General features: G+C 42.4%; 1 protein-coding gene across 4 annotated transcripts in view; it reads right to left on the bottom strand.

Annotated features, from left to right (window-relative positions):
* The window catches only part of SCUBE1 (signal peptide, CUB domain and EGF like domain containing 1), a 297458-nt gene extending 280466 nt beyond the window's left edge, over positions 1-16992 (bottom strand). For all 4 annotated transcript variants that reach the window (XM_073316774.1, XM_073316783.1, XM_073316805.2 and 1 more), the window contains exons 1-2: positions 16783-16992; positions 13806-13928 (exon numbers count right to left, since the gene is read on the bottom strand). In XM_073316774.1, the coding sequence (XP_073172875.1) occupies positions 13806-13928; positions 16783-16969 (310 nt within the window). In that variant the 5' untranslated portion in view covers positions 16970-16992. The remainder of the gene's footprint in view (positions 1-13805; positions 13929-16782) is intronic.
* Positions 16993-17249: the final 257 nt, after the last annotated feature.

The raw sequence follows: 17249 nt of genomic DNA, 5'->3' as shown, positions 1-17249 counted from the left end.
TAACAGCAGGTAGGAAAAGAGAAGGCCATCTGGGGAGCAGGGAAAGAAGGGACCTGGCCTCCCACTCACCCTGAAGAGTGGCAGTAGCAGCCTCCCATGCACGGAGGAAACATGGAGCCAGATAAAAGAGAATCTTCTCCCCCACCAGCAAAAACTCCTTTTTTTTACGGGTAGGAATGAGGAAAGGAGATGCCTTAGGAAGCAAGAAAGGGAATCCCAGTGAGGACAGAAGCCGGTACTATGGGTATCACCAGTTGAGAGTAAGAAAAGATCTCAAATGGAAGAGAAGATAACAAGAAGGATTTGGGGGGATCCAGAGAAGAGAGAACAGAATACAAGGGAGAGAGATGAAAATGTAAAGAGGGAGAAAAAGAAAGGGAAATAAGATCATGTAACATGAGAGAGAGCAAGGTGCGGGCTAGGGGACAGTTAGGCAGACGAATACTAGAGCCAGTATGAAAGGGAAGGAATGCAAGGAAAGGATATGTTGCTTCGTGTAAAGAGATGGAGAAGAGGAGGGGAAAGAAAACTAAACAGAAAGGAGAAATACAGAAAAATGTTGCTAAGATAGACACAATGTATTAGATATATAAGAAGTGCAATAACAACAAAAAGACAAAACACACAACATTTAGGTTAATGAATTTTACGTATTCTCCCTGCAGACATCTCACACTGCATCTTTGACATTTGGGGAAAGGGATAGCTTTCTTTTAAATACTTATTTTACATCATCCTAGCTGGCTCAGTAATTGGAGGCAGTGACCAGTTATCTGTATTTATATGTGAATAAGTTTCTAGTGTATACAAACAACTATCTGGCAGATGGGGAGCTTAACAGCTATTTACAGAAGTGTCCTTGGAAAAATATTTTTCCATGTTGACAAATAGGTGTAGGGTTGTTGATAAATGAGGCACATTCCCAATCCTGGTATTTGTTTAGAGTATAGTAGAGTATGACAAAATTCATATTCAAGAAGAATAGTTTTGAAAAAATGTTAGGAGAAAATACTTTGTTCAAAGTAAAAAGGGGAGAGTTCCAAACTAGGGTAATGGGGGAGCTGTTCATGGTAGCTCCCATCTGGCAGACCACGGTGGTGCTCTGACATGTAGGAAGAATGGGTTGCGGGCTGGAAAGAGGACCTGAAAATAAATAGAAGGGAGGTACACCCCTTCTATTGTATATACGGTGGAACAGTCAGAATAGCTCAATCCAGAAGAGTAAATTGAAGGTTCAAATGAACCCTGCACAGGAAGGAAAGCGCTGCTCAAAGAATTAAAGGAGCAGCAGGAGAAAAGTTACCATAAGTAGCTGTTTCAGTTGAGCTGCAATGAAGTTCCATTAAGATTCTCAAAAGAGCATTTCCATGCTTAAAGAAAAGGAGTACTTGTGGCACCTTAGAGACTAAAAAATTTATTTGAGCATAAGCTTTCGTGAGCTACAGCTCACTTCATCGGATGCTTGTATGTTCCTTCCAACCTCCAGTAATCTCATGAAATTCCCATGAGATCCATCCCATGGAAAATCTGGGAAGTAGACATTTGTTGAAGTCAGTGCAAGGTAGAAAAAAACAGAATTATTGTGCTCAGATCAGATGGGCAGCTGATCACTCAGGGCTACATTCTCACACACCTACTAATATTGAGTAGTACTTTGGAAGTAGCTGTCATTGAAATCAATGGAGCTGCTCATAGAATAAGGCACTACTCAATGTGAGTAATGATGGGAGAATTTAATACATGGAGGAAAAAGCACCATGAAGTTGGGAAATGATGGAAATATCCCTTCTTCTGTGCTTAACTGACCCACTGCAAATCTATTTGACCAAAATAGACAACAGTTATCTCTGATATAGGGGATCCAGTCTGGCAAGAGAGCCACAATTCTAGGGTGATGCCAGAATTAGACACGCGCTATTAATGACTAATTTGGCAAGTCTAAAGAAGTGGTATACAGTAACGTATCAGAAGACCTGTCACTGTAAACCTACAACTACAGCAACTTCAGTACCCTAGTGTTCCCTAAGGCGCTCAAGATTATTGTACAACCAGCTCAGAAAGGATCAGATCAGTTATTATAGCTTCAACACCAAACTGAGACCAGATTATGAAAGGGTATAGAGACTAAGAAAGCCATAATAAAGGCTATACATTTACGACTGCAACTGCATACTTACAGGGAAAATACACGCTCGGTCTTATCTGCAGCAGATTTTCAAGGCACAGTACGTAGAAAAAGGAAGGAGACAATTTTTAATAACATTTGACCAGAGCTGTTCAGCAACCCAGAGAAAGCCTTTTGGATTGTTTAATTTGCTGGAAGGAGCTGCTGCAGCAGCATATTATGTCTGTATCTGACCAAGCCAAGTATTACCTACAGCAAATGTTTACAGGCAATAACGACAAGGCTATGCAGTGATAATACTGAGGCTGAAATGAGGCAATATTTGGAAGGTCCCAGAGGATGAACCTTGCTTGAGGATATGAGCCTAACCTATTGTAATGAGATGGGTCAACAACCAAAGGGTATTCTCTGGGGCAGAGCCTTTCCAGCAGATTGAAGCAGCCAGCCAGAGCAATCCCAAGGCAGCCAGAAAACACAAAGCATAAACAGGCAAGAAGGAATGTCTAATGTTTCAGAAACTAGAGAACAGCAGCCGTGTTACCACATCAGGTGATGTCATTGGTAAAGATGGTCCAGTACCAAGGATCTGCTGAGACTGGATTGATGGAACAACCTTGAGGTCCTGGGAAAAGACGGCATCATCACTCTATTCAAGGGGGTCCCAGAAGTCATTGCAATGACCCTTCCTTCTGTGGCAGTGAAACACACTATACAGAATGAGGTACCAAAACAGGAGTTGGGAAATGAGAACTCTGAGTGGATCTCTGGATTACCATTGGATTGACCAGTGCAGCTGCGGCTGTCTAGTACTGTATGGATGATATACAGACCTATTTTTAGATGGCATCCTGATGTAGAGCAAGGGTTTTAAGCAGTACATGGAAAATATTTTTAAAAAGTACTTGAGAGATTGCAAGACTAGGGGGTACAATTAAAAATGGTCAGCATGACCACCTCAGAAAAAGAGAAATCTGGTAGCTGGGAAGGTTAATTTCAAGAGAAGGGTATGGAGCTGACACTTGAAATATGGCCACCACCATTCAAAGTCTGAACACAAGAGATCAGAAATATTCCATGAGATACAAAAAGCTAACAGATTTCCTGAGATACTATTAAGGGTTCATTAGGTACTTCTCCAGTTGCTAAATCCTTACTGGGACCATTTTTAAAAGGACCTAATGAACAGAGGAACAAGAAACTTTCCACTTGCTTCCTGCCCAGAAAGCCACCAGGAGGCATTGGAAATGTAGATGAACAGTTTTTCTACCCCATTTGTGACCCAGTCAGAATTCAGCCAAACATTCATTTTAATCATGGTGTTAGCTAATGGGCTAGGGATGTTATTGTATCAGCAGTATGAGGATAAATTGCACATAATAGCCTTTGGGTCACAAACATTGATCCAGGTAGGAATTGTACTGCCACGTGCATTCCAGGAAATCAGAATTCCCTGCTTTGAAGCAGATTCTTACTGAATGGTTTAGGCTCTATCTGTACTGTGCTCCACACTTTTCTGCCATATTGAAAGGCAATGACCATGACAAAGCTAAATGCCTCACGCTACTGATGGGTATCAGATTAAAAGATTTCAATTTCATCATAAGCCTGGGAAAACTCAACATTGATGCAGGTTCTTTCCCTATATATGGATAGCCTATACTTGGGGTTAGTACAATGGCCATGGATGACCAGTAGACAATCCCATCTTGAGGAGAAAGTATACCAGATCCTTATTCCAGATACATCCAGACAGCAATGGGAGATGATCCCCTCCCTGACACCCTTCTTTCAGCCAAGAGGTGCTCAAAGTAACACAGAGCAAGAAACCCTACAGAACACTAAATCCTCACTGAGATGAGTAACTGAATGGAAAGGCAGAAAGTAAGCACTTATTGGACACAAATGGCAGCCGACTCCAGATGTGAGACTCTTGATAAAAGAATGAATCTGATTTAAGATTGAGGAAGAATTCAAACCTCATCCTCCCCCCAAAAAACAAACAAAACATCCATGATGTGCTACCAGAACTCTATAAACTTTTGCGTGGCATTGGATAGGTCCATCTTGGGAATGAATGTGTGTGCTCTTTGAGGCAGGAACTGTCTCATGCACCTGTTTGTACAATGCCTAGTACAATGGAGCTCCAATGTTGGTTGGGGCCTCAAAGTTTCTACTGTGACATGATAAATAAAATTCCATTCAGCACAAGAGCTATTCTATTAGCCACAAATGAAGAACTAGAATATATTAGCAATGTGTCAGTTATTTAATAGGGAAAAATTCAGAAAAAGCCCCCCCTTGCAGAATATTACCACCACTATCCTCTGCTAGCTCATCTGCACTGACATTTATACATTAGAGAGGAGGACTACAAGTACATTGTAGTGTATAATAAATCACACTCAGGTCTGTCCAACAACCAATCAAGTACAACAGCAGCTGACTGACTATTCAGAGACTATTCAGAGTTTTTTGTTATTTCCCTTGGCGGTATGAAGCCACTGAAGCACAGCATGGTTGGTTTGCAGGTAGAAACGCTGTCCCAAGACGTATCGGTGTAGCTTTCCCAGAGCGTACACAATGGAGTTACATTCCTTTTCGGTGATTGACCAGTGGCTTTCCCTCTCAGACAATTTTTTGCTGAGAAACATGAAAGGATGGAATTCTTGATCCAGTCCTTCCTGTATTAAAACTGCTCCCACACCACGGTTGGATGCATCTGTGGTTACTAGGAAAGGTTTGTCAAAGTCTGGGGCCCTAAGCACAGGGTCAGACATGAGTGTCACTTTAAGCTGGTTAAAGGCCTTCTGACACTCTTCAATACACTGAACTGCATTTGGCTGTTTCTTTTTGGTTAGGTCTGTCAGTGGAGCGGCGATTTGGCTGTAGTGCGGTAAAAATCACCTGTAATATCCGGCCAAGCCTAAGAAGGATTGGACCTGTTTCTTTGACTTTGGAACAGGCCACTTTTGATTAGCATTTACTTTGGCCTGTAGGAGATTGATAGTTCCTTGACCCACCTGGTATCCAAGATAAGTCACTCTGTTTAGGCCTAATTGACACTTCTTAGGCTTAACAGTTAGTCATGCCTCCCTTATGCACTCAAAGACTTTTTGTAGATGCTCCAGGTGTTCTGCCCATGAATCAGAAAAGATGGCCACATCGTCAAGGTAGGTGACTGTAGATTCTCCCAATCTTGCTAGGAGACTATCTACAAGTTTTTGGAAAGTGGCAGGTGCATTTCGCAGCCCAAAAGGGAGCACATTAAATTCATACAGCCCTACATGGGTGATGAAGGCTGACCTTTCCTTTGCGGATTCATCCAGCAGTACTTGCCAGTACCCCTTGGTTAAGTCTAAGGTAGAGATGAACTGGGCACATCCCAGTTTCTCCAATAGCTCATCTGTGCGTAGCATTGGATAGTTGTCTGGGAGAGTTAAAGCATTTAGCTTATGGTAGTCCACACAAAAGCGTATCTCCCCATCCAGTTTGGGAACTATAACCACTGGAGATGTCCATGCACTGTTAAAGGGGCGTATTACACCTATCTGTAGCATGTCCTGGCTCTCCCATTCTATCGCAGTTTTGGCTTGAGGAGACACCCGGTAAGGTTGGGTTCTAATTGGGCGAGCATTACCTATGTCATGGAGTGGTATGCCCTTTTGGTCCATCCTGGGGTGGCTGAAAACATCGGTGTGAAGCTAGTGCACAGCTCCTTGATCTGCTGTCGCTGCATACGTCCAAGGGTCATGGAGAGGTTCACCTCTTCCATGCCACCGCACTGTTTCCTTCATAGTAGACACCTTCAGGCCACTCAGCATCATTTCCTCCCTGGGCTGTAAACTGACAAACCTTTAATTCGCTGGAATAAAAGGGCTTCAGAGAATTAACATGGTACACTTTAGGGTTGAGGTGGGGGATGCTATGAGATAGTTAACTGCTCCCAGGTGCTCTTGGACCGTAAATGGCCCTTCCCACGATGCTTCCATCTTATGGGCCTGGGGGGGCCTTCAAGATCATGACCTGGTCCCCTACTTTGAAGGAATGCTCTCTGGCATGTTTATCATATCAGGCCTTTTGCTCTTCCTGAGCATCTGTTAGGTTTTCTCTAGCAAGGGCTGAAGAGTCTTGGAGGGTGTTTTGTAGGTTGTTTACAAAGTCCAGAATGTTAGTTCCTGGAGAATGCGTCAACCTCTCCCATTGCTGCTTCACCAACTGTAATGGCTCCTTAACCTCGTGGCCACACACAAGTTCAAATGGTGAAAACCCTAAACTGGGATGTGGTACAGCTCTGTAGGCAAAGAGCAACTGCTGCAACACTAGGTCCCAATCATTGGAGTGCTCATTTATGAATTTACGTATCATGGCCCCCAAAGTCCCATTAAACTTCTCCACCAGGCCATTTGTTTGATGGTGGTAAGGAGTGGCAACCAAGTGGTTCACCCCATGAGCTTCCCAAAGGCTTTTCATGGTTCCTGCCAGGAAATTAGTTCCCGAATCTGTAAGGATGTCAGAGGGCCAACCTACCCTGGCAAAAATGTCTTAATGCCTGGCACACACTTTTAGCCCTGGTGTGCTTAGAGTTACTGCTTCCAGCCATCACATGGCAAAATCCACGGAAGTCAGTATGTACTGCTTTCCTCTGGGTGTCTTTTTCGGAAAAGGACCCAGAATATCCACAGCTACTCGCTGAAATGGAACCTCAATGATGGGGAGTGGCTGGAGAGGGGCTTTGACCTGGTCTTGGGGTTTTCCCACTCTTTGGCATACCTCACAATACCGGACATAGGTAGAAAGGTCCTTGCCCATTCCCTCCCAGTGGAAGGACTTCCCCAAATGGTCTTTGGTCTTGTTCACCGCAGCAGGCCACTAGGATGATCGTGGGCTAAGCTCAAGAACTTGACCTGGTACTTAGTTGGAAGTACCAACTGTCTTTGAGGATGCCAGTCTTCCTGGTGCCCACCCAAAAGAGTTTCCTTGTATAAAAGTCCTCTTTCTACAACAAACCGGATCGATTAGAAGAACTGAGTGGTGTTGCATTGTTCTGTGCTGCCGTCCAAGCTCCCTGGAGGCTTTCATCTGCTTCCTGCTCGGCCTGGAACTGTTCTCTTGATGCTGGAGACATCAGTTCCTCACTGGGTTGTGGACTTGGGCTTGGTCCCCCTGGAAGTGATGCAGGTGATGCGGGTGTTTCTGTTGACTGTGAACCACTCTCTGCTGGTGCACTATGTTGTGTTTCAGGCTCCGGTTGAGCCTCTTGCGCTGGTTTAGCTGCTGCTGTCAGTGCAAGCTTGGGGGTGCCCTCTGATGTTGGAGTTGCTGATGGGGTTGCAAGCTCTGGATTCAGTGCTGGCAATGGTTCTGGTGCTGGTTGCTCCACCGGGTCCAGTTCTGGGACTGGATCTGGCTGGGTCTCTGCAACTGGATCCACTACTGCTGTTGCAGACGTTGGCATGGGGTCCAATTCCACCACCTCAGTCTGGGTCTCTGGTAACACAGACTGGGCCCTTGTAGAAGGCTCAGGAACAGAGCTATGTGTGAAGGCTTGCTTAGCCTGGCTGTGGGTGACCATTCCCATCCGCTTGGCTAGCTTCACATGGTTGGCCAAGTCTTCCTCCAGCAGCATGGGAATGGGATAATCGTCATAGACTGCAAAAGTCCACATTCCTGACCAGTGGATAGGCAACTTGGCTGTAGGAAAGTCAAAAGAGTTTGACTTGAAGGGTTGCATAGTCACTTGGGCCTCTGGGTTGATGAATTTGAGGTCCACTAGAGATTGGTGGATAGCTGACGCTTGTGCTCCAGAGTCCCTCCACACGATAACCTTCTTCCCGCCCACACTCAAAGTTTTGCTTCACTCTGAGGATATCTGGGAGGCATCTGGGCCTGAGGACCTCTGGTGTGACCCCGGTGCAATGAACTGCAATCTGTTGGGGTTCTTGGGGCAGTTGGCCTTTACATACCCCAGCTCATTACATTTAAAACATCGCCAGCTGACTGGTCACTGGGGCGAGGTGGGTTGCTGGAGAATGGTATGGTCGGACAATAAGGTGTCTGGGATTTTCCTTGGGATGTAGTTGGGGCCTTGGGCTGCCCCCGGTGGTAGGATGTGGTCTCGGGGTGTCCCTTCTGGTATCCACCCAAACTGCGACCATGGTTGTTCCTCTTTGCTACCTCCACCCGTTTTGTTCCAATTTGCCCCACCTCTCTGAAATTCTGGGACTATTCATACTGATCAGCATAAGAAGCAAGACTTTCTGATGAGTCCATTTTCTTATCCCGCAAACACTGTTTTACATCATCATTGGTCATAGTCAGGAACTGCTCCTGGACAACCAAATCACACATTCCTTCAGAGCTAGTTACACCCCTTCCTTTGACCCATTTATCTAACAGATCCTTCATCTGGTTTACATAAGCCACATTACTTAGTCCAGCCCCTCTCTTAAGGGCTCTAAATTTCACTCTATAAGTTTCAGGTGTAATTTGAAATCGCTTCAAAACCAAATCATTGAATTTACCATAGTCAGAAGCATCCTCAATAGGCATCTTGTTGAATATGTCCAGAGCTCTTCCAGTCAATTTTTCTACCAGTGTGGTCATCTTGTGATCTTCAGGAATTGCATAGAAGGTGCACAGTCTCTCAAAGGTGATGAAATATTCATCATACTGTGGACACACTCATTCCCATTTGTGGATTTTTGGGGAGGTGGTGCCAACTGCTGAAGGGCTTTGTCCTTTTAACTTCATTATCTCCAGTTCATGCTTCCTCTCTCTCTTTCCCTCTCTTCCTGAGCATGCTGCCTCTCTTTTTCCTTCTCCTTCCTAGCAGCTTTTTCGCTGGCCACTTGTGCATCAATCTCCATCTGTTTTAATTCCAGTTGTCTTTCATGTTCCTTCTTTCTTTCTTCAGCTTCCAATTTGGTTAAAACTAGTTTCTTTTGGACATCACTTTCCATCATCCTAGCCTCCCTCCGCTTAGCCTAGCCTAACCCGAGAGCTAGAAAGAAAAAAAAAACCTAGCTTATGAATTCCCTTGCTGTAGCTTAACTACTCTGCCCTGAGGCAGAGAAGAAAGAAACAAACAAAAAAAGTGTCCTTTAAAAAAAATCCTCCCTGACTTCAAGCAATCAAAAGAAAAAATATTTTCTTTTTAAAATCCTAAGGTCTGTGCTTCATGTTCAAAATTATCCCACTGTGCCACCACCATATCAGGGTTCCCTCCCCACTCTGAACTCTAGGGTTAAGATGTGGGGACCCACATGAAAGACCCCCTAAGCTTATTTCTACCATCTTAGGTTAAAAACTTCCCCAAGGCACAAATCCTTCCTTGTCCTTGGATGAGTACTGCTGCCACCACCAAGTGAGTTAGACAAAGATTCAGGAAAAGGACCACTTGGAGCTCCTGTTCCCAAAAATATTCCCCCAAGCCCCTTCATCCCCTTTCCTGGGGAAGCTTGAGAATAATCTACCAACCAGATAGGTAAACAAGGTGAGCACAGACCAGACCTTGGGTTTTTAGGACACTAAAACCCAATCAGATTCTTAAAAAACAGAACTTTATTATAAGGAAAAAAAGTAAAAGCACCACCTCTGTAAAATCAGGATGGAAGGTAATTTTACAGGGTAATAACACTTAAAACACAGAGGATTCCCCCCTAGGCAAAACTTCAACGTTACAAAAAACAGGGATAAACCTCCCTCTTAGCACAGGGAAAATTCACAGGCTAAAACAAAAGATAATCTAACGCATTCCCTGCTATTACTTAGTATTTCAGGAATATTAGATGTATCATTTCAGTAGGAGCTGGATTATTTGCTTGGTCTCTCTCTTTGTCTTGGAGAGAACACACACAGAGCACAAAACAAAGCCTTTCCCCTCCCGCCCCAGATTTGAAAGTATCTTCCCCATTGGTCCTTCTGGTCAGGTGCCAACTAGGTTAATTGAACTGATTAACCCCTTACAGGTAAGGGGATTCTGTACCTCTGGCCAAGAGGGATTTTATTTTACTGCATACATAAAGGTTGTTACCCTTCCCTTTATATTTATCACTCACACACACAAACAGAGGATATATGTTTAATGCCATTTTAAAATGTTGAAAGTCACATTTCTATAAAGAAAGGGAGTGGCTTCGGACCATAGAAGAATAAGGCCATAGTTCAGGTACTTATGAGTATTAACATATAATTTAATATTTGGACCCTAGAAGTATATTTTAAACACCTTAACCTGGGTAGTTTGTTCAAAGGGGATGCAAAATTGCAGGCTGGACCAGGGCATAGGAACTGCTCTTTGTGGCTCCTGTCTTCATATCTAGTAGAGCAGCAGGAGCGTGGGTGGGAGCAGAAAATGCCAAACTAGGGAGAACAAAAGAGGGTGAGAGACACAGAGGGATTGGGGGACCTTTCCCCTTTATTGGGAAAACTTGGACAGTCAGAGAAGCCCAGTCCAACCGAGGTTCATGGAAAATCAAAGTTTAGAGGAGCTCTGTGCAGACAAGAGATCCCTACCCAGAGAAATTAAGGATCTGCAGGAAAAGTTACTGTTTCAGTCTAATTGCTAAAAGGTCACTTCAGGTTCTCAAGAGAGTGTTTCTGCACCTGTAAATTTCTTCCAACCCTTTTGTTTATAGAGTAGCAACATATGCACAGATTCCAGCACAAGACACTGGGCTCCACTTTTCCTACAGCAGAAGAGACAAGTATTAACATTAAGATCCTACTTTTTTATTTTAAAATGACTGACTAGATTTTAAAAAGTAAACAAATATCATGGCCAGATTTGTGAGTTTGTATTTTTTGTGTAGACAATGTGGGTGTCAGACCAATTGTATAAATACATAAATCAAGTATGTTTTCAATACCTCCCCTGTCCCCAAAAATGTCATTTCCATTGACTCAAAAAAAAAAAAAATCTAAGGCAGGCCCTCGGAAAAAATGTTACCGTGTACAGTGGAACCCATTTACAATATATTCAACAATTTTAGTGAACTCTATTTATGGTTTATAAATCTTGATTTGTTTCAGTTCATTACAGCATGTGAGCTGCAGTTCCGATTATGGGGAACCCCAGCTTATTGTGTAAAATTTGGTTCAATGGAGAAAGCAACTTCACTATCAGAGGGTTGCCTTGTGTTTTTTGTTTTGTTTTGTTTTTTAGGAAGTTAAGCAATATATATATGATGGTTCTCACTGGCATATGTAACAGACACTTAGTGAGACAACATTATCTTTCAAAATGACCTCTTGTTTTCATAGGTAATAAATTTCAGTAGATCAAAAACCATTTGGAAGAACTCCGATATAAAGAGACAGAATAATTAATTGTTCCAGTTCTGGCTTTGACACTGTAGATATTATTATTTGTCATATTTCACCTGGAGAATTATCTTTGTTATCACAGACATAACAGCATGTATCTTACAAAATAGCTTTCAGGAGTTTGGCTACTGGCAGTATTTGTCTTGTAGTAATGTATTACGTAACAATCAATGCTGTTGCTCTATTTTTCTCTCTGTGGTTTTTGTAAGTTTGACTTGAAGATGCAAAATTAATTTATTCTTGCTGAGTAGCAGACTGGGAGATAGATCTTAGCTCTGCCACTGAGTTGCTGTGTGACCTTATATTAACCTCCCTCTACCTAAGTATACTTATCTATAAAAAAAGCATAATGATGTTCACCCACCTTATCAGGGTCCTGTGGAACTTTATTAATGAATGAGTCTCTCGATCTGTTTGCAAGAAAAAAAACTCTAGCTTCCAACAAACAGCAGTTCAGAGATACTACAGCACCAAGAGGTGGACAGTAAGAATTTATTTCGGTCAATTTAAACCCAAGACAGAAAAATATGACAACCACAAAAATGCTTTATGAGGGTGCTTGAACAAACATTTTGGAAGTCCAGTGAGAATAATATGTGGTTTCAAATTTTTGTGGACTTCAGCAAAGTCATTTTTAGGTCTTTAATCTTTTTAATAGTGTAACAGTATAATAGTATACTGCACTAAACAATTTGAAAAAGTTGCAGACTGCTCTAGAAAAACATACAGATTTGGAAGGGAATTTATAACACTGCTAAGCATCTACAAGTGAAAAAAACAAAAGAAACCCCCTGCATCCTGCAGTGACTATAATATTCATTCTTGCTAACAAAAGAATGATCTCTCTGGTGAAGTACAAAAGACAAGACAGAATGTATAACATTTGAAATATTAATTTATATAATGCCTATCAAAATACCCTACACACTTAGAATGGATTAACTTAAAGACGAAAGTAAAGCCACCATTAAAGTCAGTATAAATACAATAAACCCAATGGCATGCCAAAGGCTCCTTGAAATAAAAAAATGGGCTTTAAAAATGGCTAATTCTATAGCTTTGTACAGATCAAGTAGGGAAAGTGTTCCACAGACCTAGAGATACACGCAATCACTTTATATACACATCATTTCAAGAGCCCCTCAAAGCTTTTGTTTTTTTGCAGTTACAGTCCTTGTCCTATGGAAATCAAGGGCAGAACTTCCACTGACTTCAGTGGGGGCTGGATCAGGCTCTTGGTGAGGTTCCAGAAACTCAGGAAAGTTTATAGTCTCTTGATAACATCAGTAAATCAAATGTAGGATGAGCTGGACAACTGGGTTTCCTACCGAACTGTAATCATTGTAATTCAAAGGGAGAGAGAGAACTTGTCACTTACACAAGAACAAGAGGACACTCAATGAAAATGAAAGGTAGCAAATTCAAAACCAACAAGAGAAAATATTTTTGTCATATGATACACAATGTGCTGTGGAACTCATTATCCCAAGATATCATTGAGCCCAAAAAGCTTATGAGCATGAAATAAAAAACCTTGGATACCTACATGGATAACAAGATCATGCAGAGCTATAATAGCACATATGTAAAAAGGGGCTTTGGAATATATATAAACCTGGACTCTTCAAGGTTTATGCCAATGTCTAACTTTTTGGGTTTCGGGGAAAACCTTCATGGGCAGGTTGGAGAAACAGGTTAGCCCATGACTGCCTACAGTTTTCTGCATCTTCCTCTAAAACATCTGGTATTGGTCACTGCCAGCAATGGGATACTGGAGTACATAGGCCAATGGTTCAGTACAGCATCTTATGTTACTACCTGTCTTTAACTGTGGGGAATTTTAAAGAGAAATAACAACTAGGTCATAAACTGTCTCTCCCATCACTGATTTGTGTGATATGAGAATTAGAAAGGAAGGGCTAGAGATCTATTCCCTCCCTCTCCCCCGTAACCACACTCTGCAGTTCAGGGTCACTGCTTAGTACCAGCCAAAACTGTTTGGAGTGTTCCAGGCTCAGATCCCTCTCCACCAGGGTTATGATCACGTGATTTGAATAGGACCTTTTTAAACACTGAAAACTAAACACCCCCGTGCGCTTCTTGGAACATTTTTGTTTAAAACCGGATTGGCTTTAATAGAAGACGATTCTCCCTGGTTTTATTTTTTAAAGCGGACTGTAGGACTCTATGTTGTTGAAGCAGAACAATTAGCAGAAGCAGCAGGGGATGCTTGCCAATAAACACCAAGATTTGAGGTTAAGCAGCTGTAAATCTACATTAATCGTTTGAGGAATTCAGCTATTTACAGAGCAAACAAATAAGAAGGGGGGGGGGAAGAAAGAGGAGCTATCCTTACCTTCACATTGTTTCCCTTCTCCTTTATAACCTGGTTTACAGATGCATTTGTAGGATTTAGGTGTATTTTGACATATTGCATCAATGTGGCAATCGTCTGTCCCTTCGGCACATTCATCAGCATCTGTAATCACAGAATGAACACATGAGAGATATAAGAAGAGATCTCAACAGTGAGAGATCAGAAACCCCTTTACATGGGCACTCCAACTGAAGAAGTTGTTTAGTCGACTGACTTCTGAGTCTCACTATGAACAGAGGGGATTATTTTATTTGGTTATTGTTGCTGCTGTTGTTCTTTTTTACTTGTTTAAAAATATCCCAACCTTTAATTCTCTAAAGCTAGTTTTATTCCTCCACAAAGGCACAAAGGCTCAAAACTCCTTCACATGCATTAGGAATCAAATCAGAAGTTAGAAGTTTTGTATCTACACAGTCTGTAGTGTAGATCTACACTGGAAAAATGTACACACTAATTTCAACCAACTCTATTAGTCTGTCTAATCAAAATAAGAGATGATTTAAGTGACCGGGAAAAGGAAATTTGGATATTGCCAGAAAACATCTCTTTTAATTTAGAAAGACAGATACCTGTTTAAACAAACTACCTTAGCAGGGCAATAAGAAAAATATTTGAAGAGTCAAACTACATTAATCCTTTTTATTAAGGGGCCAAAAAACCCACCCCAAAACAAAAAACAAAAACACACCCAACAATGAATGGGAGAGCATAGGGAACTCCAGAAATTTGTGGGGAGAAGAGTAACCTGCAGTAAAAGTATACATACCCCAAAACTCATTTAATAGAAACTGTATGTTCAACTTCTCTGAACGTTCTCCTTTCAGAGTCTTTAATGATGTGTAGACTTTTAAAACAAGGATACAAGATTCCTTTTTTAAAAAAAGTACCCCCTCCCAATGATGAGCACTAGTTTTCTCCTTAGATTTTTTAAAGGGGGGGGGAATGGGTTGAGAAGAAGGGAATGTTAATGAAGTGAACATATAAAGACAAGCTAACCCTTTTCCCTGACGTTCTGCGGGTGTACATGGGAAAATTTAAAATCCAGTGACAACTACACAAACTTCCTCCTTTCTCCATCTACTGTAGTTGAATGCATGAAGTGACTGTCAGAGAAGAGGCAATGAAGTTGCCAAGGGGGAGGGAAATGACTGACCCTTTGGAAGAATGTCAGTTTCTGTGGGAGATGGGCCCTCCAAAGCCTCAGCGCTAACGGAAGAAAGTGGCCATGGGCTATTGATTGCTGTCTTAATGTCAATAAGGAAAATCCCCCTTAGTGGGAATACACTTCAAATGGATTTCCTCACAATTTAATGCAGTAGGCACATCTGAGGCTCCCTAGCTAGACACACTCACCCACACACGTAGAGGGAGCCCTCTGATCAGGAGTAATATTTTATGATCTGGGTAACAGTTAAAGCACGATAAAGTGAAGTTAGGATTTATGCTTATAAAGTAACGGGAGTAGGGGCGGGGTGGGGCGGGAAGAAGGAATCCAGTGACATCCATGTGCAGTTTGTTTCATGCCAATTAGATTAACAGATCCTCAGAAAAGGTGCAGTAAAGTGAAAACAGTTGTATTGAAATCCTAACGCTAATTGTTTCAGAAATGCTCGCTCAGCCATCTCCAGTGATGAAACAAGGATCCTTCAAAGTCACCGGGGACAGGAGGGGCTATTTGGAGGGAGGCGAATAATCAGATATTGCACACATCAGAGAACTTTGCAAAGAGGGGGAATAAAGAACAGAATTGCTTTCAGGATGCACCTTCACTTTCCTTTAAGAATCTGAACCAGCTAAACAACAAGGAATCTGGATTTTTTTTTAAAGGAATAGGAAGAAAAAAGTTTTTTCCCCCACTCGAAAGCAGAGTATTGTGTCTCCTTGAGAAACGCAGGGCTGTAATCGGGTTCCTTCTTTCTTTCCCTTTCGTTTATTTTAGCTGCTGAGCCAGTTCAGATCTAGCTGTGATTTACGTGAATTCGCTTGGGGAGGGTGGCTGAGGGTATTTTGCTGAGATCAGGCACAGATTCAGTCAAGCACAAAAAGAAGAGAAGATTTTTTTAAAACGCCTTGGTTCATATTTTTGACTCATTAAACTGGCACCCATCTCCCGTCAAGATCAGCAAAAGTGACAGCTGGGCTCTTTATAATGCCGTCAAAAATTTAAACTGCATTGAGCCAAGGGGGACATTTCGCAGCAACCAGAAGATGCCTGGAAGTCAGGCTTGAATGCCAATGAGTCAAACGAAAAAGGCAAAATCAAATATGAGCTTTTCCCCTGCTACTAATTTCACGTTGTCTTTCTTGGGCTACAATAATTTGTACACGGGAGGCGTGCATTTTGCTTCATCAATCCCCTTACATTTTGGGAGAAGCGATTAAAAAAAAAAAACTCCCTCAAGTTTTTTTTTTAAAAAAATCAAACTTCGAGAGCTGTATGCAGCTTTACCAACAAACCAGATAAACCCCCACTGGTTTACAGCATTTCTGTGCAGATTTTACAACGTAGCGAAGTTAATATTTCAAGGGGGGGGGGCTATTTAAAAGGTATAAGACAAGTGGAGGGTAATATCAGGTCTTTAGGTTAATGGAAAGACACGGGAAACTTTAAAATATACAATACCTAACCTTTTCCTTGCACAGAACCTAGATTTATTTGCACCACTTATCTATTTTCACAAGCACTTATGGGAAGTAACTTTTAAAAAAAAAAAACCTTCCAAAAAGTCTCTTTGAATATAAGAGCATCAAACACAGAGAACAACTCGTCCCCACAGCAACTTTTAAAGCCCTTCGCAATATTAGCAGCAAAATCAAAAGAGGTCTACTCCTCCCTCCTTCCCCACACCTTTATAGAAATAAGAGGGGAGGGAGAAGAAATACAGTCCCTTCATCAGCAATTGCTTTCCACAACCCGCGTCTAAAGAAAGAGGAGTAGGTGAAAGATCTCTCTTACCTGGGACCCCATTGCCTCCCGCAAACCTGCCAGTGTAGAAGAGAGCGAAAAACAAACAAAAGTGCCATGAAAAACAAACAGTCCCCATGATAATGATATGATTCAATGCAGTTGGTGTGTTTCTTTGATAAGAGACGCGCTTGGGACTGGCAGAGGGGAGCCAGAGAAACTGACGCGCTGACAGCATCCCGCTGATTCGCAGAGGGACCCGGAGGGTAGGCGGGACGGACGGGGAGGAATTGCCAATCCCTCCTCGGGCTCTGGAGAGAGGGGAGGGGGAGGTGGAAAGGCAGAAGAGGGGAGGGAATTAAACTCTTCCCAGAGCCTTTTAGGAGAGATTTGTATTCCTCGCCCCCCCCTCCCTCCCCAGCCCTTCGCTCTATTCCCTCACTTGTCCTTGCAACCTTGTACTCGTTCCCACAGGTAAGAAGCACACAGGATAGGGCTGGGGGTGACTGGTTTCATTG

Source organism: Lepidochelys kempii, chromosome 1 (assembly GCF_965140285.1).
Source record: "Lepidochelys kempii isolate rLepKem1 chromosome 1, rLepKem1.hap1, whole genome shotgun sequence".
Taxonomy (NCBI): Eukaryota; Metazoa; Chordata; order Testudines; family Cheloniidae; genus Lepidochelys; species Lepidochelys kempii.
The sequence above is the reverse complement of the archived record's forward strand: the minus strand, read 5'-3'. Positions and strand labels throughout refer to the sequence as shown.